The sequence below is a fragment of the Polypterus senegalus genome, chromosome 4 (assembly GCF_016835505.1).
Source record: "Polypterus senegalus isolate Bchr_013 chromosome 4, ASM1683550v1, whole genome shotgun sequence".
Classification (NCBI taxonomy): domain Eukaryota; kingdom Metazoa; phylum Chordata; class Cladistia; order Polypteriformes; family Polypteridae; genus Polypterus; species Polypterus senegalus.
In genome coordinates this window covers 250,953,894-250,981,046 of record NC_053157.1, presented here as the reverse complement: position 1 = coordinate 250,981,046, position 27,153 = coordinate 250,953,894, and the positions used below count along the sequence as shown (strand labels likewise).

At 41.0% G+C, this 27,153-nt stretch overlaps 1 protein-coding gene across 1 annotated transcript; it reads left to right on the top strand.

Moving 5' to 3' along the window:
• The first annotated feature begins 1,138 nt into the window (after window positions 1-1,138).
• LOC120528464 (tripartite motif-containing protein 16-like) lies at window positions 1,139-27,153 on the top strand. The gene is made up of 6 exons (XM_039752622.1): window positions 1,139-1,740; window positions 18,223-18,318; window positions 20,412-20,642; window positions 22,585-22,744; window positions 25,276-25,341; window positions 26,511-27,153. The coding sequence occupies exons 1-6, from the start codon at window positions 1,162-1,164 to the stop codon at window positions 27,050-27,052; spliced, it is 1,674 nt and encodes a 557-aa protein (XP_039608556.1). The 5' UTR covers window positions 1,139-1,161; the 3' UTR covers window positions 27,053-27,153.

The window sequence follows — 27,153 nt, the reverse complement described above, 5'->3', positions numbered from 1 at the left end:
AGTGCAGGTTCATGAGGATCCCTGGAAAACCACAGGAAAGACAGCAAACAACTGAGAAAAGGAGGACTGTACTTGGTAAAGTCCACTCACGCACACACACACACAAATACACACACACACACACACACACACCCACACACAGAAGCATACATGGATGCCATCTGGGCCAATTACAGTATATCAGTACATAAACAGGGTCATACTTCTATAATCCTTGTCTTAATAATAAATTGTAAATTGGCAAGTGTGTGTGTGTGTGAGAGTGTCCACCTTGTGATAGACTGGCACCCTGTCAAGGGGTTGTTCCTGTCTGCCCTCAATGGTTACTGAGGTAGACTCCAGTTTCCCCAGAGTACTGCACCGTGTAAACAGGTTGGAAAATGAACGGATGGATGGATGGATGGATGGATGGATGGATGGATTATTCTGTTTCTTAAAATGAGGGGCTTTACTTACCTCGATGGAAGTCTAACAGCTGGGAACTTCAACTACAGAGAAAGGAAAAGAAAACAACGTGTGCGCTTTACTGAATAATAAAATTAATTACTGGCATTGACAAAAGGCACAACTGGTTATGATTTATTAGACAGATTGACATCAATCAATTTCTTTTTCTCCTCCTCACATTCCTATGAGTTTAATAAGTTAGAGAAGAGAACTTACTATGGGATGGACATTTTGATTAATAAAGAGCACCAGCATGAGAAGAATGATTCCTCAGTTTAACAGCTCGCTCTCTCGGTCTGCTGAGGTGCTGCCAGGCCATCACATTACAAATCTGTTTATGGTGATTTATGTGTTGTTTTTTATTTTAATTTTATTTCATTTGTAAATGAGCACTGACCTCTGAGTCTGTCTAATGTGCACTGCAGTATGTAATAAATGAATAAGAAATCTTGACATGAATGACACTTTAGCAGACCCCATGTGACAGGTCATCTCTTCTCTCACTTTGTGGTCTTCACTCTCTAAGCTCCTGTCTCACATTTACTGTTCACCCTCAGTGTCTCCTCAGATGTTCTCTCTGTGAGCTTTCAGCTTTCTCTTTAAATATCCTCTTCTTCCTCCTCACTGACCACAAACTTTCACTTTCGTTTCTTCACAAGTCACTTCCTTGTTTGTCTGACTGATTCTCTCTGCCTGCCTCTCCTCAGCCTGACGATGGCTGAAGCCCAGCTGTTTGTTTCACAGGACGAGTTCACCTGCTCGGTGTGTCTGGACACCCTGACTGACCCTGTGTCACTGCATTGTGGCCACAGTTTCTGTCTGAAGTGCTTAACTAACTACTGGGATCAGAGTCAAGAGTGCAGCTGTCCTCAGTGCAGACACACCTTCACCACAAGGCCTGAGCTGAACAGAAACACTCTGCTGAATGAACTCATCAAGAAATTAAAGAAGACGACACTCAATTCTCCTCCATCTCAGAATTATGCCGGCCCTGGAGACGTGGAGTGTGACTTCTGTACTGGGAAGAAGTTCATAGCGGTGAAGTCCTGTCTAACCTGCATGGCCTCCTGCTGTCAGACTCATCTGCAGCTTCACTATGAAGTAGAGGCCTGGAAGGGACACAAGCTGGTTGATCCTGATAGAAATCTGAAGGAGAAACTCTGTGAGAAACATCAGAAAAGTCTGGAGATGTTTTGCAGAACCGATGAGACGTGTATCTGCTTGATGTGTGGAGTGACTGAACATGATGGTCATGAAAAGGTTGAGCTGGAGACGGTAAAAGAAGAAAAACAGGTGAGTGGAGTTTAGTGTTTAATGAAGCTCAATAAAAAAGGAGTTAAGTGGTACATAAATGTAATTTGGCAGAGTAATCTATTCCTTCACGTTGAGGAGTCTCAATTTGCTTGTGTAGGACAGCAGGGAGCTGGAGCTTATCCTGGTGAGACTGGGTGGGAGACATGAAACAGTCCAGGATGAAATACACAGTGTGAACAATGGACAGTCGAGTGAGCTGAGTGCTCTCATTAAAATGAGCGGAGGTTCTTTGTGTTCTGATCACTTGTGTCTCGAGTACTTCAGGCCTCTTTAAGTTCAGAGACTGGTCTAAGAGTACCAGGTGGGACTCCTCAGGGCCTGCTGCTGTCCTGATATTCTGTTTCCTGAAAAGGTTTTTGTACCTCCAGGGTGGGGTGGAAAGGAATGACTGGGGGAAGGAAGATGAAGAAGGTGAATCAGACTTCTGTGAAGGGGGTCTTAGGGGAGTGACACTGAAATGGTTGTGAAAGGGAGAGGGGGGCTGTTGATACAGAAGGCAGAGGGTCAGAGTCCAAGCAGGGCCTCATGTCCTTGTCAATCCCAGCAACTCATTCATCTGATTAGCTAAAATGGAGGAGGATGAGGCCTGGGAGCTCTTCTGCCTTTTACGTTTAACTTCTTTCCACACTGCCTGCCTATTACTGCTAAAGCTTTTCTCCAGCTAATCTTTAAAAGTGACTTTTGTAGCTCGCAGAACTTTATTAAACTGCCGCTTTGCATAGTTATATTCATCCCTGTTTCCAGACCTGTGTGCCTGGGCCTTAGCAGCTCTGATAACCCTCCGCTCCTTGGTGAACCACAGCTTGTCATTGGTGTATCTCACAATGGACTTCTTAGGGACACACACATCTTCACAGAAGGAGATGTAAGATGTTACAATATCAGCAAATTCATCTCTGCTGCTACACCAGCCTTCCATGGCTTTCCAGTCTGTGGAGCCTAAACAGTCCATCAGCCTTCCAACAGCCTCAGGAGTCCATCTCCCTGCAGATTTTATTTTTTAATTTTTTAATTTAAGTGGCCATTGGACCTTACTCTTATTCTATGTTAATTAATGTTGACTTATTTTATTTTCTTACTGTGTCTTTTATTTTTCTATTCTTCATTATGTAAAGCACTTTGAGCTACATTTTTTTGTATGAAAATGTGCTATAGAAATAAATGTTGTTGTTGTTGTTGTTATCTGCAGCTAACAGTCCTGGTGGGCTTTGAGGGTTCCAGTTTCTGTTTATAGCTGGTGTGGTGCCCAGGTGCGTACCCCAACATAGACAGTCAGGACATGGGTTCAGTACACAATACACACTTTTATTTACAGCGGGTAGCACTTTTCTCTGCTCCCCACAGCATAAGACAGTACACCAAAACACCACCACAGTCACTTTGCCACCCCTTCAGTCCTCCACACAGGCTTAGGCAACTCACATGCAGATAAAGGCGGAAGCGGAAGCAGAAGCAGACAATGGCCGGCAGTGAGATGAATCACATTGTCGTCGTCATTGAAGAACTCCAGGCTCTCGACAACCAGATCCAAAAGCTCCTGTCCAGACGGTGGTACCTTAAGGATTTGAAGGCTCGGCTGCTGGGAAAACCATCCTCGTCATCTGAAATCGATGTAACACATTGGGTTTCAGTAATATCGACTCCGCGTTGTGCCACTCACCTCCAAGGCCAAGTGATCTTCATCCTCGCACATAGTCATTGGAGCGACAACGCCACCGATGAAGACCTCGGCTTGTTTCAGCTATGCAGGTTTAAGGCTAGAACACCTCCATCGGCACAGGCGAGCATCTCGACCTAGAACTGGTTCGACCCCCTCCGCGGCCCCAGTTTGCCTTCAACCCCGGGCGATGTAATCGTGATGAGTGATTCAATCATGCGCCGTCAGTCTTCGAGAAGCACAAGAACAGGGCAGTGAACTCCATTGTGATACACGGCAGGGTAAACAACGTGAGACACCGACAGTCGGAGATTCTCAAGGCTGACTTCGCAGCACAAATCAAAGCCACGAAGGAGAGGACTCTGTCGGCAAGGATCTTCATCTCAGGTCCACTACCTCACGTTAGAAGATCAAACGAATACTACAGTCGTCTGCTGGGATTAAACACCTGGCTGAAAGGCTTCTGCGAGAATCAAAACATCAGGTTCATAGACAACTGGGACCTCTTCTGGGAGAGGCCACGTTTCTTCAAGCGGGATGGTCTGCTTCCAAATGCATTTGGTGCCCGGTCCTCTCCAAAAACATCGCTAAGGTAATTTGTATCACTTGACTGTCTACTTCTACTGATGCTTTGCTAAGACATGATAATTCTTTAACAAAGTCTTCTGCAAAAGTGCACTGCATTATTACTCTAATAACTAATCTCAATGCATGTAAAAAATCTAGGCATTGCGGCATAAACACTAATAATTTAATTACAATTGCACCTTTAGATGAAAAATGTATTAAATCTATAAAAACAGATTATAGATTAAATAAAAAATACGCACAGAGAGGCGCTAATAAAAATAACTTAATTTCTATTTCAAACACCCATAAGAAAAGCAGCAGGCCCTGACGGCTACCCTGCAGAGTTTTACAAGAAATTCTCCGCTCAGCTAGCTCCCCTCCTATTAGCAACATTTACAGAAGCCAGAGATAACCAATTTCTTCCACAAACCTTTCGCCAAGCACTAATCACTGTCTTTCCAAAACAAAATAAGGATTTATTACAATGTGCATCATACAGACCAATTTCACTTCTGAATAACGACTTAAAATACTCTCTAAAATCATAGCTAGAAGGATGGAGAAAGTGCTCCCTAGGTAATATCACAAGACCAAACTGGATTTATTAGGGGCCGACACTTATCTTCAAATCTTCGACGCCTGTTTAATGTAATATACTCACCAACTAAATCAAACACCCCAGAAATATTATTATCATTGGATGCAGAAAAAGCATTCGACATGATTGAATGGAAATATCTTTTTACTATTTTGGAGAAGTTTGGGTTTGGCCCGAACATTTGTGCATGGATTAAATTACTGTATACTAACCCAGAAGCTTCAGTTTGCATCAATAACATTTGCTCAGACTACTTTAAACTAGAACGTGGCACAAGACAAGGATGCCCTTTGTCACCACTGCTGTTTGCAATTGCCATTGAACCACTGGCAATACATTGTCGAAATACTGATCAGATAAAGGGGATTAGCAGAGAAGGACTGGAACAGAAAATCTCATTATATGCAGATGACATGGTACTGTATATATCGGACCCAGAAAATTCTGTGCCTGCAGTCTTAGCAGCACTCACAGAATTTCAAAAGCTCTCTGGTCTCAGAATTAATCTGAATAAAAGTGTACTCTTTCCGTGAATTCTCAAGCATATAATATTAGATTAGACACCCTACCTTTTATCATTGCAGAACAGTTTAAATACCTCGGGGTAAACATCACAAGTAAACATAAAGCTCTATATCAACAAAATTTTGTCGCCTGCATGGAAAAATTAAACAAGACTTGCATAGATGGTCAACCCTTCATCTCACACTAGCTGGAAGAATTAACACTGTTAAGATGAATATTCTTCCTAAGCTCCTTTTTATTTCAAAACATACCAATATACATTAATAAATCGTTCTTTAAGCAATTAGATTCAACAATAACCTCATTTATTTGGAATTCTAAACATCCACGCATCAAAAGAGCGACCCTACAAAGACAAAAGGCAGAAGGTGGCATGGCTCTACCTAACTTCCAGTTTTATTACTGGGCGCAAATATACAGGCGATAAGAACCTGGACACAAATAGAAGAACATACACAGGCATGGACCGCAATAGAAGTAAAATCCTGCAGTACTTCTTTGTATTCCTTGCTCTGTGCTCCAATAAACACACGTTATCGGCAATACACTAATAACCCAATTGTGCTCCACTCACTTAGAATCTGGAACCAATGTAGAAAGCATTTTAAGACGGAGAAGCTTCTTTCTGTGGCACCCTGCAAAAGAACCACCTCTTTCAACCCTCACAAACATATGCAGTTTTAATATCTGGAAAAATTTGGAATTAACTTGCTTAGAGATCTTTATATAGACAACGTCTTTGCATCCTATGAACAATTACATTCCAAATTTAACATTCCAGCTACACATTTCTTTCACTATCTTCAAATCAGGAACTTTGTTAAACAGAACCTTCCAGATTTTCCTCATCTTGCACCCTCATCCACGCTGGAAAAATTATTGCTCAATTTCAAGGACTTAGACTCCATCTCTACAATATATAAAATCATTTTACAATCCCTTCCTTTCAAAGATCCAAGAGGACACTGGGAAAATGACCTCTCAATTAATATATCAGAAAAGGAGTGGAAAGTAGCAATGCAGAGAATTCATTCAAGCTCCATATGCGCAAAGCATACAATTATACAACTCAGAATTATATATCGAGCACATCTGTCTCGACTAAAACTCTCCAAAATGTTTCCAGGGCATGATCCAACCTGCGAACGTTGCAACCAAGTCCCAGCCTCACTAGGTCACATGTTCTGGGCCTGCACCAAATTAACATTATTCTGGACAAAAATTTTAATTACCTCTCAGACAGCCTTGGACTCACAATCCCTCCTAACCCATTAACAGCTGTGTTTGGGGTTCTTCCAGAGGGTCTTAAAGTGGAGAAGGACAAACAAATTGTGATTGCATTCACTACACTGTTGGCACGCAGACTTATTCTGATAAACTGGAAGAACCCAAACTCTCCTCTTTTAAGTCAGTCGGAAACTGATCTATACTAATAAAAGGCAAAGCCCTCACTCACTCACTGACTCACTCACTGACTCACTCACTCACTGACTCACTGACTCACTCACTGACTCATCACTAATTCTCCAACTTCCCGTGTGGGTGGAAGGCTGAAATTTGGCAGGTTCATTCCTTACAGCTTCCTTACAAAAGTTGGGCAGGTTTTATATCGAAATTCTACGCGTAATGGTCATAACTTGAAGCAGTTTTCTCCATTTACTGTAATGGAGATGAGCTTCAACGCCGTGGGGCGGAGTTTCGTGTGACATCATCACGCCTCCCACGTAATCACGCAGCACATAGAAAATCAGGAAGACCTCAAAAAAGCGCTGAAGAAAACATGCATTATATAATTGAGAAGGCAGCGAAACAATAAGAAGCGAGCGAGTGACATATACAACCATGTTCATGAGTTCTGCTACTTCGGAAACAAAGCACGTGTAAACCTACACTTTAAATTAAGTTCATAGACAGGCTGCCGCTGGCGTTTGTAATTTAGTGCCTGCCCATATAAGGCCGTCCGTCAGCGGCAATCCAATAGCAAACTGCCACTAAATATTCACGGGTTAAGGACTGTGCTTATGGAGAGGAAGATGAGATGGTCAGGGTGGTGTTTGACACAAACTCAGCGAAACTGCGAGAGAAAGTTTTAAGTGCCAGGACTAAGGTAACATTAAATACAGCCATGGACATAGCACCAGATGGCACCAGCACAGCTGGGAACCTTCGATGCATGTACACCGAGTGGCTCACGTGAACTGACGCAGTGCACAGATAAAAGCAACAGTTCCAAAGAGCTGAACAAAACCGAATTACACAATTGAAAAGGCAGCAAAAAATATGAAGCGTCTGATACATACAAGCATATTCATAAATCCAAAACAAAGCACACGTTGGAAAAAGTCAATGTCCCGCTAAACTAAGACAGTGTAAAAAAAACCCGTGCATGCAGTGTGTCAGGTCTCAGATAAAGAAGAAGACGAGCTGTTTATTGATGCAGTAAGAAACGAATCGATAAATGAAACCTGTCATCTTTACAACGATTGACAAACACGGAATGTAACTTGAACACAACACATCCTACAAATACGAACCTGATTGAAAGAAATAATGATAATCAAATCCTTGATGACAGCAACACTCAGTAACACTCACAAAACAAATACTGTATATTGACAGTCATGTTACGTTATTTTTAAAATGTTCCCTTTTCTTTTTCTACCTTTTTAACACACTACTTCTCCGCTGCGATACGCGGGTATATATATATGTATATATATATATCCCGCTCTACATACTCGAATAATGGATACTTTATTCGCCATCAATGATTGTTTTGGTAAAGCCATACTCAGTGTATTCATTAGATGAACGGTAAAAAAGTAAGAGCGAGGGGAAGATGCAGGCAGTAGTGCGCGTCAACTCTATCTGAATTGCGCGATCACATTTGAAAAAATATATCTTTTCAAGTTCTATTTAGTCCATATGTGTCAAACTCAAGGGCCGCGGGCCACATCCGGCCGGCGTGTAATTATAACCGGCCCGCGAGATCATTTTATATACTGTATTATTGTTATTAAAGCCCGGGTATATGAAGCGCTGGTAACACAATAAACTACAGATCCCATAATGCAGCGCTTCAGCTGCCTTGCCGAACACTTACCGCTTACTAGAGTTATTGCGCACTGAGTTTGCACGGCGCTTTGGTGACTTTGAAGAACAAAAAAAGTCCGTCTACTTGCGTCTCGAACCTTGTGCATGTTTGGTAGCACATATCTGTGTGAGAAGCTCTTTCCAGTGATAAAGAATAACAAAACAGCACACAGGAGTCGCCTCACTGATGAGCACCTGCAATCCATCCTGAGAATCTCCACAACACAGAACCTCACACCAAACAGAAACGAACTTGTGGCCAAAAAAAGATGCCAGGCGTCCAGCTCTAAAATGACATATGAGCAAAGACAACTGAATGATTTGATTTGTTATTGCACGTAATGGGGAGTCAACTGTTTTAACAAACAGCGTATTGCACTGATACGAAATAGCTGTGTGTGTATATATGTAGATATGTATGTATATGTATATATATGTTTATATATGTGTGTGTATATATGTAGATATATATGTATGTATATATGTGTATATGTATAGATATGTATATATATATATATGTTTATGTGTGTGTGTGTAAATATATATATATATATATATTTATATATATATATATATATATATATATATATATATATGACAACAACACTCATCACTCACAACAGTGACAAAACAATTACATTGACAATCAGGTTACGTTATTTTCAAAATGTTTCCTTTTCTTTTCATTGCTTCTTTAACACACTACTTCTCCGCTGCGAAGCGCGGGTATTTTGCTAGTGTGTTATATTATTTAAAATTGGAAAAAATCAAATACTCAGTTAGAGGATCTGTACAGACTTTTTTCAAAACATGGCAGGATCTAATCAGTAATATTTTAAAATAAGTTTATAAAGCACAGAGAATTTATTAATTTAGGTATTTTTACAAGCCTTATATTTTACACCGTTTGGCTTGCTCTCTCTCTCAAGGGTGGGGATCGATCTGTTCTTAACATAATTCTTTTTTTTTTTTTGTAAAAACTTGATTGTAATAAAATTAACAAATAAAAATTAAAAAAAAACAAAAAAAAAAACACCCATAACACACATAAAATTCAGCTCTGCTCCTGCGAAACATTAAATATGGCTTTATTAAATGTTAGAGCATTAACCAACAAGACGTTTTTCACCAACGATCTTATTAGTGATAGGAAAATTGATTTTATTGCACTAAGTGAAACGTGGCTTAGCTCTGATGGTGCATCTGTTTTAACCGAATCTGCACCTCTGAATTACAGCTTTACTCATGCAGATCGCCAGGGAAAGAAAGGCAGCATTTTAGCAAACATATACTCGAGCTGGTTAAAGTGTAAAGATGTCAGTTTTGGTAAATTCAAGTCCTTTGAGTATCTTGCCGTTGTTATTCGTGGAGTTTCTCATATTCTAGTATTATCCGTGTATAGACCTCTTAAATTTAATGTGTCTTTCTTTGAGGAATTCTCAGACTTGGTGTCAATTATAATTACGAACTATGACATACTCTTAATAGTCAGCGATTTTAACTTTCATATCGATAATCAGTGTGACCCAAAAGTAAAAGAATTCATGAACTTCGTGGACTCTTTCGATTTGAGACAGCTCGTAAATCAGCCTACACATAAAGCAGGCCATACGTTAGACTTAGTGATTACTAAAGGACTAAAAGTTGATGTAAAGCAGATCATTGATATCGGTCTATCAGACCATTTTCTTTTACTATTTAATATAGAAATAATCATAGAAAACATTCATAAGAAGCATATTGTTAAAAAACGCTTCTTTGACTCATCAGCAGCCTTTAAACTTACAAACATTCTAAGCAATCAGTCCGTTTATAGTGCCAGCTATAATAGCGAGGATAATGTAAATAGTAAGGTGGAAAGATTTAATACTAAGGTGAGAGCTGCTGTTGACATAGTTGCACCTGAAAAGACAGTTAAAAAATCTTCTAGCATTGTTATACCATGGAAGACCCAAAGTGTGTCGGATTTAAAGAGAACATGCTGGAGAGCTGAGCGTCAATGGAGGAAAACTAAACTAACTATCCACTAAGAGATATTGAAGGCTAAAATAACAGAATACAATAACACTGTCCGTCTTGAGAGGCACTGCTATTTCTCTAAGATTATAAATAACAATGCTAGTAATCCCAGAGTCTTATTCTCGACGATTGATTTTCTGCTAAACCCAGGTAATGCAAAGAAATGCCTCCAGTGAAACCTGTGAGGCTATTGCTGTATTTTTCAATCAAAAAATTAATGATATTAGAAATAACATAGTATATCTCACCAACACTGTGGATCCTTTTAAGCCCCAGTACTCCGTTATAAACAAATTAAATTCTTTCACCAGGATAGCTTTACCTGATTTACATAAAATTATTTCTCAACTGAGACCCTCCACCTGCATCCTTAACCCAATACCAACAACTATTTTCAAAGAAGTATCAGGCGTGCTAATTGATAATATTCTTGACATAGTAAATTCGTCATTAGATACGGGTGTTTTCCCAGACTGTCTTAAGACTGCTGTAGTTAAACCCCTACTCAAGAAAAATAATCTTGACCCCTCTGCTTTTGAAAATTTTAGACCCACTTCTAACCTGCCTTTCTTAAGTAAAATTCTAGAGAAGGCAGTCATTATGCAGTTAAATGACCACCTCAATAAACCTGCTATTATTGATAAATTTCAGTCAGGTTTTAGAACAAATCACAGCACAGAAACTGCACTCGTTAAAGTAGTAAATGACTTGCGGGTAAATGCAGACAGAGGCCATTTATCTGTTCTCATCCTCTTAGATCTGAGTGCCGCATTTGACACCATTGATCACAACATTCTTAGAAATCGCCTTAGTCAGTGGGTGGGCCTCTCTGGCAGTGTCTTAAATTGGTTTAAATCCTACCGGGCAGGGAGAAAATTCTTTTTTAGTTGTGGTAATTACAACTCAAAGACACGTGATATCCGATATGGGGTTCCACAAGGCTCTATCCTGGGTCCGCTGCTCTTCTCAATCTACATGCTTCCGTTAGGTCAGATTATCTCAGGGCACAATGTGAGCTACCACAGCTATGCTGATGACACACAGCTGTATTTATCAATAGCGCCTGACGACCCCAACTCTGTTGTTTCACTAACACAATGTCTTACTTGTGTTTCTAAGTGGATAAGTAGTAATTTTCTCAAGCTAAATAAAGAGAAAACAGAAATTTTAGTGATTGGCAATAATGGATACAATGAGGTTATCAGAAATAAACTTGATGCATTATGTTTAAAATTCAAGACGGAAGCAAAGAATTTAGAGGTGACTGTTGACTGTAACCTGAATTTTAAATTGCATCAACATTCAAGCAGGTGAGGGGACGCTGGCGCACACAAGTTGCTGCCGCTCCTCCCTGTTAACAACACTTTTCGCAAAATTCGCCTTAATTCTACACTTTCTCATGCTTGTTTTATTTCTTTTATTGTACGTATAGTTCGTGGATACAGCCGACTTGAATTGCATGGATTTGGCTTAATATTTACATTTTTTATGGACTCCACTTTGACTGGGAACAGTGTGTCAAATTTACATTGTGTGGAAATAAACCCTGATTACGGCTCTGTGCAAAAAGATGCCTCATTAACTACTATTGCTCTGTTTAACTCGAGATCTCTTAATGGCAAAGCATTGTTGCTGTCAGAACTCATCACTAACACCAAACTTGATATACTGTGTTTAACGGAGACTTGGCAAAAAACAAACAAATTGACGTCTCTCATGGAGGTGACTCCATCTGGTTTCACTTTCCATAAAGAACCTCGCAGCTCTAGACAAGGAGGTGGGCTAGCGGTAATTATCAGAGCAGACTTAAATATAAAAACAACTCCCAATTGACTGTCCACTGTCTTTTTAGTGCCTGGCTCTTAAACTAATAACGGAAACAGGTCCTGTCTCACTCGTTGTTCTTTATCGTCCCCCAAAATACAATGCATCCTTCTTATCTGATCTGATTGAACTTTTAACCCACCTAAGCTCTTACTCTCAGAGAATTATCCTTCTTGGTGATTTCAACATCCATATTGACACAACTACATCTAAACTGAGAAATGAATTCCTATCCCTACTGGACTGTTTTGACTTGACTCAACATGTTGATTTTCCTCCATCCAACCCACTCTGGTGGTCATATATTGGACCTGATCTGCATTTCTGGTCTATCTGTTACCAACATTTACAGCACTGATTTGAGGTTTCCTTTAAACGTTCAGCTCCTTGGTATAACTCAAAATTGCGATCTATGAAGGCAGCTGGCCGACGCCTTGAGAGAATGTCACGTAAGACTAACCTCACCGTGCACATCCAGGCTTTCTCTGACTACCAAAGAGCTTACAAAGAAGCACTAACTGCTGCTAAGAACACCCACTATGGCAGAATAATAGAAAGTGGCCACGATAACCCAAGGGTTTTGTTTTCTGTAGTTAATAAACCACTCAAACCTGCATCTGGCCCAACTACCTCTTCTACTGAAGTCTGTGAGAATTTCCTCCACTTTTTCCGTAACAAAATTAAAGATCTAAACAATTCAACTAACATAAATACATCATCTGTTTATATTTCTCCCTGTTTTCCCACTCCATCCAGCTCCTTCTCTAAGTTCTCACCAGTCACATCTGCTTTTGTTAATGACCTGCTTTGTAAGATGAGACTGACTACTTGTGTACTGGACCCCATCCCCAGCACACTACTTAAATCCTGCCTTCATGCCATAATCCCGACTGCTACAACAATAATAAACTCATCCCTTGACACTGGCTCTGTGCCGCTCACTTTTAAAATCGCTTCTGTAACCCCAATGTTAAAAAAGTCTGGTCTTGATACTGACAATCTAAACAATTTCCGGCCTATTTCCCATTTACCTTTCCTGTCAAAAGCTCTTGAGCGTGTTGTAGCCTCCCAGCTCACCAATTACTTAACCTCTAATAACTTAATGGAACCCTTTCAGTCTGGTTTCAGGACGCAGCACTGCTGTGAACCTGCTCTGCTACGGTAACCAATGATCTGCTTATGGCAGCAGACTCTGGACAAACCAGCATATTAATTTTATTAGACCTCAGTGCAGCATTTGACACTGTCAGACATGACATTCTACTGTCCAGAATGGAGAACATGCTGGGTATCTCTGGCACTGCCCTCCAGTGGTTCAAGTCCTATCTGACTGATAGGCAAGAGTTTGTTAGTCTTGGCAACAGCAGATCCAGCTCGGCGCCAGTCACACAAGGAGTTCCTCAGGGCTCTGTCCTCGGCCCTCTTCTCTTCTGTATTTATATGCTTCCCCTTGGCCATATTATTCGTAGCTATGGACTGGGCTATCATTTTTATGCAGATGATACTCAACTCTACTTCAATGTTAAAAGTGGAACTTCATCAGAGCTTTCTCAGCTCACAACCTGCCTCAGTGAAATTAAAACCTGGATGGAGCAGAACTCTTTAAAATTAAACTGCAACAAAACTGAACTCCTGCAAATTGGGACTAAAATGCAACTTAATAAAATGAGCTCCTTCACAGTCTGTCTTGGTGGTGATCTCATCAGACCTGCCTCTACTGCAAAGAATCTTGGTGTCATTTTTGATTCCTCCCTTTCTTACTCCACCCACATAAATCACATTATGAAACTTTCTTACTTTCATATCCGTAACATATCCCGTGTTTGCTCCTGCCTCTCCTTTTCTAATGCTGAGGAACTTGTCCATGCTTTTATTACATCCCGCATAGATTATTGTAACTCACTGCTGGCAGGTTTCCCTTCTAATCTTATATCACAGCTCCAGCTTATTCAAAACTCGGCTGCAAGAGTCCTCACTCGAACCAGCAGCATCGAGCACATCACACCCATCCTGCTCCGTCTTCACTGCTCCCTGTGTCTTACAGAATCGAATATAAAATCCTACTAATAACCTACAAAGCCTTAAATAACTTCGTGCCAAACTACATCAGTGACCTTCTTCATCACTATGTGCCTGTCTACCCACTAAGGTCCTCTGATTTTGGTAATCTTGTTGTGCCCCACACTAATCTACACTCCATGGGTGACAGCAGGGCCTTCAGCTGTATAGCGCCCAGACTCTGGAATGACCTACCGAAATTAATCAGGTCAGCTGACTCCATGAATTCTTTTAAAAAACAACTTAAAACTCATCTGTTCAGGAAGGCCTTTAGCTCTACTTGACTTTATTACCCTTCTCTCAGTTTACCTCTCTGTCAAGATGCTCATGTAACCTGTGTGTGTGTGCAGACCATCAATTCTGTTGTCTGTTAGGCTTTCTCTGAATTTACTGTCTTAATCTTCTTTATTTATTTATTTGCTTTGTACTATGGTATATACTGTATACCCTGGCGTTCTTTCTTATATTCTGTAAGTGCCTTGAACAGGGGAAAGGCGTTATATAAATAAAATGCATTATTATTATTATTGTTATTATTATTATTATTATTATTATTATTATTATTATTATTATATTAGTCAGATCACTAGGACAGCATTTTTTCACTTAAGAAACATAGTAAAAGTTAGACCTCTTATATCACTGAAAGATGCTGAGAAATTAATTCACGCTTTTGTTTTCAGTCGACTAGATTACTGTAACACACTCCTCTCAGGACTTCCCAAAAAAGATATAAATCATTTCCAACTTCTAGCAGCTGCTAGAATCCTAACTTGGAAAAGAAAATCCAAACACATTTCTTCAGTTTTGATGACACTACACTGGTTACCTGTGTCATTCAGAATTGACTTTTAAATACTGCTTATGGTTTATAAAACCTTAAATAATCTCGCCCCATCTTATATTTCAGAATGTCTGACACCTTATATTCCAATTCGTAACCTCAGATCCTCAAATGAGTGTCTCCTTAGAATTCCAAAAGCTAAACTTAAAAGAAGTGGTGAGGCGGCCTTCTGCTGCTATGCACCAAAAATCTGGAATAGCCTGCCAATAGGAATTCGCCGGCTAATACAGTGGGGCACTTTAAAACACTGCTGAAACACATTACTTTAACACGGCTTTCTGATAACTTCATTTTAGTTTAATACCGATGCACAGCATATTCAATTAATTCGTGGTGGCTCCAAAATCCGTACTAACCCCTACTCTCTCTTCTGTTTTTTTTTTTCTCTGGTTTTCTGTGGTGGCGACCTGCACCACCACCACCTGATCAAAGCACCGTGATGTTCCTTCATTGATGGATTAAAAGCCAGAAGTCTACACAACCATTGTCATCAAGTCCTTCCATGAGAACCCTAAACACAAAGAGGACTGTTTCATTTATGTTAGGTTTAATGCCCAGAGGAGGCTGGGGGGTCTTATGGTCTGGAACCCCTGCAGGTTTTATTTTTTCTCCAGCCATTTAGAATTTTTTTTTTTTTTTTGTTTGTTTTTTCTGTCCTCCTTGGCCATCAGACCTTACTCTTATTCTGTGTTAATTAGTGTTGTCTTTTTTTTTTCTTTTCTTCATCATGTAAAGCACTTTGAGCTACATTATTTGTATAAAAAATGTGCTATATAAATAAATGTTGTTATTGTTGTTGTTATTCCTCTTGACTCTTGGCCCCTCTGGGGGAGAAACTTTCCTAGAAGTACTCCCTCCCTCGGGCCTTTCATAAGGGTAAGGGTACCGACCGTACCGCCACACTGGGAACAAATCATGGCATGGTCAGAGTGGGCAAGACGTGCACAGGAGAAATGGTAAAATGCCCTTTTAATGTTGGTGTAAAAGTGATCCAATGTTCTGCCCTGACATGTGGGCCAGTTGATCAGTTGGTGGTATCTGGGCAGATTGTCTTTCATGTTACTGTGGTTAAAATCCCCCATAATGAAAATCAAAGAACTGGGGAATTGATTTTCTAAATGATGAATGTTATCAGCTAGCAACTGTTCTGCCAATTGAGCATTCGCTTCAGGAGGAATGAAAATACCAACCAGTATAACAGGATGAAATTCCTAGGTTAGATAGAATGGCTTGCAGTGAATGATAAGAGCTTCAATATCAGCAGAGGAAAAGAAAGAATTTCAGACACATCCCTGCATCAGCCTTTGTTCATAAACAGGCACACGGCGCCACCTCGAGGTTTGTCACAAAGTCCACTGCTATGGTCCACTCTGAATAACTGATATCCTGACATTTGAACCCCATTGTCAAACATCTGAAAGGCAGATTGGCAGGAGTGAAGCACGGAAGCCTCCGCATCTCCAGCACACCTGAGCGCCAGCCTGCGTACCGCAGTACCGCCTGGTGAAGTGGAATTGACGGGCGGCATTCCTGTAGGCAGACGGGACAACTTCTGTGGTAAATCTTTCTCATCACAAAAAAACACAGGAAAGAAATCAAATGGAACTAAGGCCTGTATTTTCAAAAACTCTTCACAAGTAAATGTAATACTTGAAGTCAACAAACAACACACACCAACTACTCAAAACACCCAGACGCTTACTGTTTAAAATCATATAAGATTTGTTTCAATTATAATTTAAGATAAAGATTATATTTTTATTAGCATATATTGTTTTACTTTGTTGACTTTCATACTAATATCCACCCCAGCTTATCCCTTATTCTTATTAATATCTCTGCCTGTTTCTCTTCATGAGTGTGTAACCCCATTTTCACCTGTCTTCTTATTTGTAGAATTAAACTGTAAATGTTGTCCAGCCCCTCTAAGGAGAGATCATGCACTGATAGAGTGTGGTTCTGCACCCACCAGCATCAGTTATATCTTCTTTGTCTTTCTGCTCCTCCCATTTAGGGGTTGCCACAATGGACCATCCGTCTCCATCTCTCTCTGTCTTTCACATCATTTTCTGCCACACCAACTGCCTTCATGTCCTCCCTGACCACATCCATAAACCTCCTCCTTGGCCTTCCTCTTTTCTTCTTGCCAGGCAGTTCCATCCCCAACATTCTTTCCCTGAAGTACAACTCATCTCTCCTCTTCTCAATCCATCTCAATCTCTCCTCTCTCACTTGGTCATCAATCTGTCATTCCTGTGTTGTCCCCCTGATATACTCGTTCCTAATCCTGGATACCCTCGTTACTCCAAGTGACAATTGTAGCATCCTCATCTCTGCCACTTCCAGCTCTTTCTCCTGTCTTCTGGTCAGTGCCACCATCTCCAAGCCATACAGCATAGCTGTTCTCACCACCATCTTGTAGACCTTCCCTTTCACTCTTGCAGATACTCTTCTGTCACAAATCACTTCTGACTTCTTCTTCACTCAGTCCACCTTGCCTACACTCTCTTCTTCACCTCTCTGCCACTCTCTCCATTGGTTTGGACTGTGGAACCCAAGTATTTAAAATGTCTTACCATCATGTTGTCTGTTCCTTGCTGTCTCACACTTCAGTTATAATATTTTCTTTAAATATTACCATGAGTTACTCATTCGTTTTATGGTCGGATTTATCTGAGCTCATTAAACTCATCTCGGATTTAACTTTTTGCTGAACTCCTCAGACTCACTCGTGTATTCTTTGCCTCAGTTATCTCTCTTGAATCCTAAAATGGCCAAACATTTGGCAAAGTTCTCACAAGTCTGAACTCCACAATGGCCTTGTAGATCCGACACTTGCAGCCGTTGTGTGTCCAAGTTCTCCTGGGTCTGCTAGCATTTCTTCATCCTCCACAGTCCAGTGTTTTTATGAGTGAACGTCTGATATCCTGGTCATCAATCCGATGTCATCTAAACATCAAGGACTGACTCATACACCAGTGAGCCTTCAGACTGTCTTCTTTATTTGTAGCTCTCTTCAAGCCCAAACTCCATCTTGAATTGAATTATTAAACAAAACCTTTCTTTCAAATCTTTTCTATTATTATACTTATTTTAGCAAATCTCTGTGTGTCACCTACTGTGGCATTATGAAGACAAGTGTGACAGAAACAATAAGTTGTGTCATGGCACGTAAAACAAATGTGTTGCATAAATATATGCACTCAGAATAACACCAAAAGTGGAAGTGAATTCTGATGAGACCCTCATGTGTCCTCTTGTGTCTCCAAACAGAAACAGCTGGGGGCAACACTGAGTGAAATCAGGAGGAGACTTGAGAAGAAAGAGAAGAAAATGAAGGAGACGAGGAGAGCTATAGAACAGATGAAGGTGAGTGGAATTAAGATAACACTTCATATGAAAGTAAGGAAAAAAAAGTAAAAGGGTTGTCAGAGTTTCTGGTGATGAGGACAGGGAGATGGAGAATGAAAGGAGATGGTTTATTGTGTCCTTCATGGCTTTTCACTGTGGACAGCATTTCAAGTTTAATTTATTAGGAATTCAGACACTGACATCTTAACATCCTCAGGTTTCTCATTCCACCACTTAAAGATGACTTAACTCCCCCTAACAATAACTATTGATGCTGATGTTCTGATGTTCAGATGTGCATTAAGCCATCTCATCTATTTAACCCCATGTGTACCGGTGTGTGTGGCACAAGTGGAAATCCTGAGGTGACCACTTTGTCAGTTCTGCTTCTTAACTTTGCACCCAACTCTTTGCCCTGCAGAACTGGCAGTCTGATCTCCATATTTCAATTGTACAATGACAACTAGACAAGCTAGATGATGACATTTGGATCCTTCACTGCTCTGGGTAGGAGCCTATCCAGCTATCCACAAAGGTTTTCTATCTGTGTACCGAGAAGGCAACACAACATATGAGACTCTCTGTATCTGGAGCAAAACTTTATCTCAATTCTCATAATATCCGAATCCCTGACTATGACTACTTTCAGGGCTCCTCATCCCTGCCTACTGTCTCAGAGATATCAGAGTCACTATGCAGCTCTGCAAGGTCCCGAAAACAGCTGAACACGTCCAGCTTTGGGGTTGGTGATCCTGGACAGTGTGCACCTCATACCCTACACTTACATCTGACTGTGACCCACCTGCACACAAACTTTCACCTCAATGACACTCGGGTGAACCGTTCAAATACAATGTCACAGTGGCATTTATTAGTAATAATGAAAAGTTAAATAAAGGAAATAGAACTGCAGCAACCTGATATATAAAGACTAGCAACTCTGAGGATTACGATTGAAAACAGTTGGGTGAAGGTTAATAGATCCAGGCCTTTAATGACCTCTTGGGCAGAGCCACCAGCAGTGTGTTTGTTTGCGGATAGAGTGCTGACCTTGTCGAGAGGTTTACTTAGCTTGGCAGTGACCTTCATGTCTCTGGTGACTCTTCCTATGAAGTCAGTAGATGAATTAAGAGATCATGAGGGTTCATGAGGTCACTGGAAAGGGGTGTGTGCTACTTATATTTATGCAAAAGGACGAAGGTCCAAGTCTTTAGAGTCCTGGTGCTTCCTGTCTTGCTATATGGTTGTGAGACATGGATGCTATTCAGTTACCTAAGACTGGACTCATTTGGTACTGTGTCTCTCCTTAAAATCCTTGGGTATCATTGGTTTGACTTTGTGTCGAATGAGCGGTTGCTCATGGAGTCCCGAATGAGGCACATTATCTGCATTGTGAGGGAGCATCAGTTACGGCACTACGGCCATGTGCCGTGTTTCCCCGAGGGTGATCCAGCTCATAAGATCCTCATTGTTGGGGACCCAAGTAGCTGGACCAGGCCAAGGGGTCGCCCACGTATCACCTGGCTGCGGCAGACAAAGGGTCATTTCCGGAGGGTGGAACTGGACTGCGTGTCTGCCTGGGGTGTTGCCAACCGGGATCCCAAGTTTTATCATCATGTAGTGGATGGGGCGACACACTGTACCAGTGCATGCTTCCTAACTTGACTTGACTCAACTTTAAAATCTGATGATTACAATTGAATACAGTTGGTGGGTAAAGGTAAATAAGCAAACACACAATTAATGTAATTAAATTACAACAGATCAGCTTTTTTCCATAATACCAATTCTTCTTCTTCTTACTTCAATCCCAGGATTACCAGGAGAGGCTCTTTTAAAGACACACCTCTGTAACACTACCAGAGTCCTCATTGGACAATAGAGCTGTCCTGCCAATCACTCTTATAGATCATAAAGAGCCCCTTATTAAGACGGCACATTCCATACGGTCTTTCAGGTGCCTTCAGAAGATGCTGCTACCCAGAGTACCAAGGGTCTGCTACTGCCCGTATCCTAATTCAAATTATCCATCACTATATCAGAATACCAACAAAAGTGTCTTAGGATTGTTTTTTTGTTTTTAATTCTATATTTTTCTCTTATACAATCAGCTCTCTGTGGAAAGAGTGATGGAGGAACATAATAAGAGCTTCAGTGATCTGGTACAGAGCATTGAGGAAGCCCACAAGGAACTGACTGAGATGATCAGAGAACGAGAAAAGAGAGAGATGGAGAAGGCTGAAGGAGTCATGGAGCAACTGGAGGAGGAGATTGAGGAGCTGAAGAGACGAGAGGCTGAGCTGAAGGAGCTTTCAGAGAACAACCAACTCCACTTCCTACAGGTGAGAGTGACACATCACAGGGAGTCTGGTTAGACTGGGGTTTGTGGGACCTTAAACTTTAAAGTTAATTTCAAAGGATCTGAGGAGTTTATACAAACGGCAAGAACAGGCCATTCAGCCCAATTTCACATTTGCCTAATATTTCCCTAATTTATACAAAGCTCTCAAAGTTCCTGCCTTTTTCTACGGCCTTCAAATAACATCCTATGGCCACCTGACAACATTCCACCTCAGTTTTACTGCACTGATCAATGTAACTCTTTTATGACGTTTTATAATATGAAGATTGGAAATATCCACCAGCAGTTAACTTCTCTTGTAAACTCTGTACATGGAACATTTTATGATCCCCCTCCTTCTTCTTTTCTTACTATTTTTAATCTCCCAACTGTGGTTGAAATATCTGATATTATTAGAAATTCCAAGCCCTCTGGAGTTGGCTCCAGTCCTACTGATTTCTTCTTTCCTCTCTAATAACTAACATCATACATTCTTCTCTTATCTCTGGTCTTGTTCCTTTATCTCTTAAAACGACTGTGATAACTCAAATTCTAAAGAAATCTGGTGTGGATCTCTACAACCTAAATAATTATCATACAATCTCAAATTTACATTTCCTTTCAAAAACACTTGGAAAACAGTTGCCGTGCTCACACTCACCTTACTGACAATCATTTGTTTGAACAATTTCACTGTGGCTTTTGTCCATTTTACAGCACAGTTACAGCCCTGGTTAAAATCACCAATGACCTGCTGATGGCCGCTGACTTGGGGCTGTTGACCGCACTTGTGCTCCTTGATCTGAGCTCTGCCTTCGATACAATATCTCATGATATTCTTCTGGAGAGATGAAAATCGATTGGCATTATTGGCACTCCACATGCCTGGTTCAAATCTTATCTCTCAGATCATACACAGTTTGTACAACTAAAATATTTCAGATCCCAAGTTTGTCCAGTTGTTAGTGATGTTCCCCAGGCTCTATCTTGGGTCCTCTTCTATTTATTATTTATCTTCTGCCTCTTGATCGTATCTTTAAGAAATTTGATATTCACTTTCACTGTTATGCTGTCGACCCCCAGCTCTATCTGTTTACTAAGTCTGATTCCACTCTTCCACCTTCTTCATTCTCTGACTGTCTGCAGGAAGTTAAATCATGGCTGTCTACTAATTTTATTAAATGAAATAGTGATAAAACAGAGGTTCTTCTGGTAGGAACTAAATCTGTTTTGGACAAATGTGATGATATTTGGTTGACTATTGACAATTCTTTAATCTCTTCTTCCTCCAAGGTTAAGAGCTTAGGTGTCATTCTTGATAGCACCTTAAATTTTGAGGTTCATATTAATATTATAACTTCATTGGCATTTTTCCATATCAGCTGTTTACGCTCATCTCTTTCAGCTACCAGCACTGCTATTCTCGTTCATGCTCTGGTCACATCTGGTAATTATAGTAATTCTGTCCTCTCTTAGTCTTCCTCATAAACTCCTCTATCTATCTATCTATCTATCTATCTATCTATCTATCTATCTATCTATCTATCTATCTATCTATCTATCTATCTATCTATCTATCTATCTATCTATCTATCTATCTAAAGTAATTTAATCTCAGTACATTAAAGAGCCCAATGCCTTGTTTTGTCTGCTAAGTCAGTTTTTCACCTTCCTGTCTGCTGCCCCCGCAGTCCACTTATCTACAGTCTGATGACTGCTCTTATGGACTTCTGTGTGAAAATCTTTTTGAAAGTCAAGTCACCTGACAATTAATGGTCCACTATAGTGAAATATTCTCCTATAAATAACCAATAAATTAATGAAAATTAATTTGTCTAAACCCAAACTTTTTGTTCACCATGCTGATCCTTACTTGAGAGGTGGTCCTTCTTATTATTGTTACTTTTTATTTCTCCTTTGTCCCTTCCTCTCTCCTGATGCAGACTTTGTCATCTCGCTGTGACCTTCCTGCTGATGGAGGCTCTCTCAGCTTCATTGTCACCACCGATTTCTCTTCTGAGATTCTCCTAAAGGAGCTATCAGGTCTTAAAAGGCGTCTGGAGAAGATCAGCCAGTGGAAAATCCTGCCATTGACTCCATCAGGTACATCGTCTGGTCATGTTGTGTTCATGTTACAGTCCACTGTCCACAAAGACAGTGAGGTGCATGAAGATGGCCTGTTCATTGAGATTTATCCATTTTCTCTATAAGTAATTTTTATAGTGCTGTTCACAATGATGAGCTGAGTGATATCACACTCTCACAGTAAGGAGCTGCTTTTATTTAGAGTTCTTGATATTGTGAAGGATGGCCGGCATCTTTACCCAGTCAGGACACCCTTAGGATGGAAGGAAAGGGGGAGACAGATTGCACATTGCTTTATCTCCCCCAGGACACTAGATGGCAGTGAGCCCAGGCTCAGATTCTCATGAGTGCCCGCAGGGCATGCTGGGTATTGTACTCCCAGGGCATAGCCCTGTTGGGACCAATGAGTGCCACCAGGGGAAGATGCAGGATTGGGGAATCCCTACGTCATGGGGTTTCCACCTCACATGGAAGTGCTGACAGACCACTTCAGGGGCAGCTAAAAAAAAGGGACTGTTTGCCTCACATTGTGGGTCATAGTCAAGAGGAAGGAGGACAAGCCATCAGTTATTTTGTGCTTTTGTTTCCTCTGTTCATTGGACATTGCTGCCCTCTGTTGGACACTCAATTACATTATGCTCTGGCACAGATGTCGGACATTGGACCGTTTATTGCTTTATATATACAGTAGAGAGGATGCTTTTTCTATTTACTCCTTTAAAAGCTTCTTCTTCATTTGACATTGTGATTCTCTTTATGTGCTCAGCATAACAGCCAACATAAAATAAGGAACAGGAAGTTGTGTTAAATTGGCAGGGCCAGCTCAGAGTACAAATGAAGACACAAAGGAAAATGAAACTGAATTGGGATCAACTTCAGTGCTTTGTGATATCATGAAGTCTGAAGGAGCTACTTAACAAGGATGAAACCCACTGCTCCAAAGCTACCATCAAAAACCAGACTGCAGCTTGTAATGACACAGGGGGACAAAGATTTGACCTTCTGGAGAAAAGACTTCCTGGCTGATGAATCCAAGATTCAACTATATGGCCAGAATGACCATAGTGATGTTTGTAGGACAAAGGGTGAGGCTGCTAAGTCAAAGAACAACATCACAGCTGTCAAGCATGGAGGTGAGAGTGACATGTTGTGGGGGCTGCAGGATGGACTGGCACACTTCACAAAATAGATGGCCTCATGAGGAAGGACAATGATGGGGATACACTTGAGCAACAACTCAAGAGCTCAGCAACAAAGATGAAGCTCAGTCGCAAAGGGGACCTCCAAATCTACAAGGACCTAAAAAGCTGAGGTAAAATAGCTTAAAAATAACAGGGTTGAGGTATTGGATTGGCCATCACAAAGCCCAGACCCCAATCTGATTGAATTGAAAAAGAGTGTGTGAGCAAAGAGGCCTAAGAACCTGTCCCAGTAACACTAGTCCTGTCTAAAGGAATTGGACGAAACTCCAGCACCTTATTGTAAGAATTGGCTCAAGTTAAACAATTTAAAGGCAACATGACCAGATATGAACAAAGTGTGAGTGAACTTGTCACCATCTGGAATTGTAATACGGTCAATAAAAAGTGAAATACTTTGAACATTGAAGAAAAAAATGACTTCTGCCCTGCACAGAGTAGACATCTTAAATGATTGCTAGTACAAAGTATACTGTGTCTCTTTGGAGAATCCTTGGGTACTGCTGGTCTGACTTTGAATGAGGCACATGACCTGCACTGTGAGGGAGCATCAGTTACGACACTACGGCCATGTGGCGCGATTACCTGAGGGTGACCCTCATTGTTGAGGACTTGAGTCGCTGCACCAGGCTAAGGGGCTGTGGTAGATAGAGGGTCATTTCTGGATGGTGGGATTGGACCGTGTGTCTGCCTGGAGGGATGGCCAGCCAGGATCCAAAGCTGTTTCATCATGTGGTGGTGTGGCAACATGCTGTATCAGTGCATGCCCCTCAACCTGACCTGACCAGACCTAACTAAATCTGTGGAGGTTATAAAGTGCTGTGCAGATTTATTTAAACACACAGTAAGATAAAGCAGTTCTGCACTGATGAACATAAATGGAACCTAACAATGTCTGTCCATGGCCAGAACTGCTGAGCTGTGGACAACTGATAATACAGGAGAGGAAAACAGAAAGTGAGGTGACGAGGGTTAACAGGTCAGACATGTGTGCACCCAACTGCACCGGCACTGTTTACTACCTGGAAGAAAGTCTGAGATCCAATGGTGGATTGGACTGGGCAGACTGAACTCAGTCAGTTTCTTATCATGGAGCTTTGAGATGTTGATATCTAAAGCAGAGGTCAAGTCCACAATCGAGACCCTCACATGTGTCTGTGACTCATCAAAATGTTGGTAAATAAAACTCGCTGCATCATCCACACACCGGTGGGCTCAGTACACAAACTTGATCCGCATGTCTTGTTGTTTTATTCAACTGCACTGCGTTTGTAATAAGTGTCTAAGAATTTAACATTATAAAAATCCATCTTAACATTCTCCATTCTTCTCTTTTCTTTGTATTTTCAGGTCGTGAAGCTCCAATCTTCACCATACTGGCTCCTAGACCTCAGCGCAGAGAGGAGTTTTTACAATGTGAGTCTGTCAATTCATGGTGTTTATCATCATTTTACTTTTAATATCTCAGGCCAGGTTTATGATATGAAAGCATTATGTGAGTGTGGTGTGACTGATGAGCTGAAAGTGACGGTGGTCCTGTGACTGGTGCATTATGGGATATTGAGATTCAGTACAGGGTGACACCAAGGCAGTCTATTGGACTTGAGTCTCTTAAGAGTCAAGTGGACTCACAGAAAATTAAAATGAAATCCTGCCGACTACGCCAGGTCCTCCTGTCACTCCAGTCCTACCTCCATTGTTCTTTATTCCTTTGTCTCATTTTTTCATTTCACTTTCTGCTGTTTTCCTTTTCTCTTTTCTCCTTTCTGTTTCTTTATTATTTCAGTCATTCCCTTACAATATTGATAAGAATTATTTATTTACACAGCACAAGGCACACAATGAAAGCAGCTCAGTGTGCAGCACATAAAATCACAATGTCAACTCCATTAATATCTACATATACAGTCTATGTGTTTTTAATTCAGAACTTAAGATATTGTAAGAATAAAACTAAACTAAGATAACAGAAGAAAATACTGGGAGACCTTAGATGTTAAAAGATCACATTAGATGAGAATTAACCCTCTAATGAGAATCTCAAGGGTCTTCAGTCACTTATTAAAGTCCCCACTTTGCTGTGATATGTCATTGTGTGCCTCACACTGAACGTGGACAAGGAAAAAAGAAGAAAGGATGAAGGTCACAGCTGACCAGGTCAAGGTGAAGACTACAAGACCACCTCCAAAGATCTTCATGTTCATGTGGGCACAGCAGCTAACATTAAGAAGTTTAAAGTCCATGGGACTGCAGCCAAACTCACTGAATGTCACTAGAAATAAAAAACGGATCCCTTATTGACCAGAAGGACAGTTTAAGAGGTGAAGAACAAACCAAGGAAGACATCAGGACAGACTCGGGCTGACCACCATGATCAAAGTACAACGGCTTCAAGTAGCTCAGTCAATCACTTACTGAATGAAAGGGGGCTTCAAGGTAGAAGAGCCCACTTCTGAAAGATAGCATTTGAGCCTTGTCACCACAGCTCCTGATTGCTTCTTGTTAATTGTTTGTGTTGTGCTCCGCCCCCAGTCCTGTTACACACTCCCAGATTTCCTCACTCATTTTTTTTTCTATCCTTTCAGACTTCTGTCCCCTCCTACTGGACATCAACACGGCACACAGAGACCTCTGTCTGTCTAAAGGGAACAAGAAGATGACACATGAGGGGACAAAAACTGAATATCCTGATCATCCTGACAGATTTGACTGCTGGTACCAAGTTCTCTGCAGAAAGGCTCTGATTGGGACTCGCTGTTACTGGGAGGTGGAGGGCAGTGGAGGGGATGTGGTGATTGGAGTCGCATATAAAGGACTGAGCAGGAAAGGACAGGGTTTGGACAGCCTATTTGGATTAAATGGCAAGTCCTGGTGTTTGTGGTGTTCTCAAACCCAGTACTTTGTGTGTCACAATAACAAGTGGACTGAAATCAGCACCCCCTACAGCACCAGAATAGGTGTGTATCTGGACTGGCCTGCTGGCTCTCTGTCATTTTATAGCATCTCACACACAATGACCCTCCTGCACAGGTTCAACAACTCCTTCACTGAGCCCCTCTATCCAGGTTTTGGTTTTGGTCGTAACTCCAGTGTAACAATCAGCCATCTGACACCATGTGAACACTGACCAGTACCCTCCACAGGTCACTTGATGTCCTCACAAGCACACAAGGTCATCATTGTGTTTGTAGTTTCAGAGTAAAATTAAATTTGCAGGATTTGGGGTCA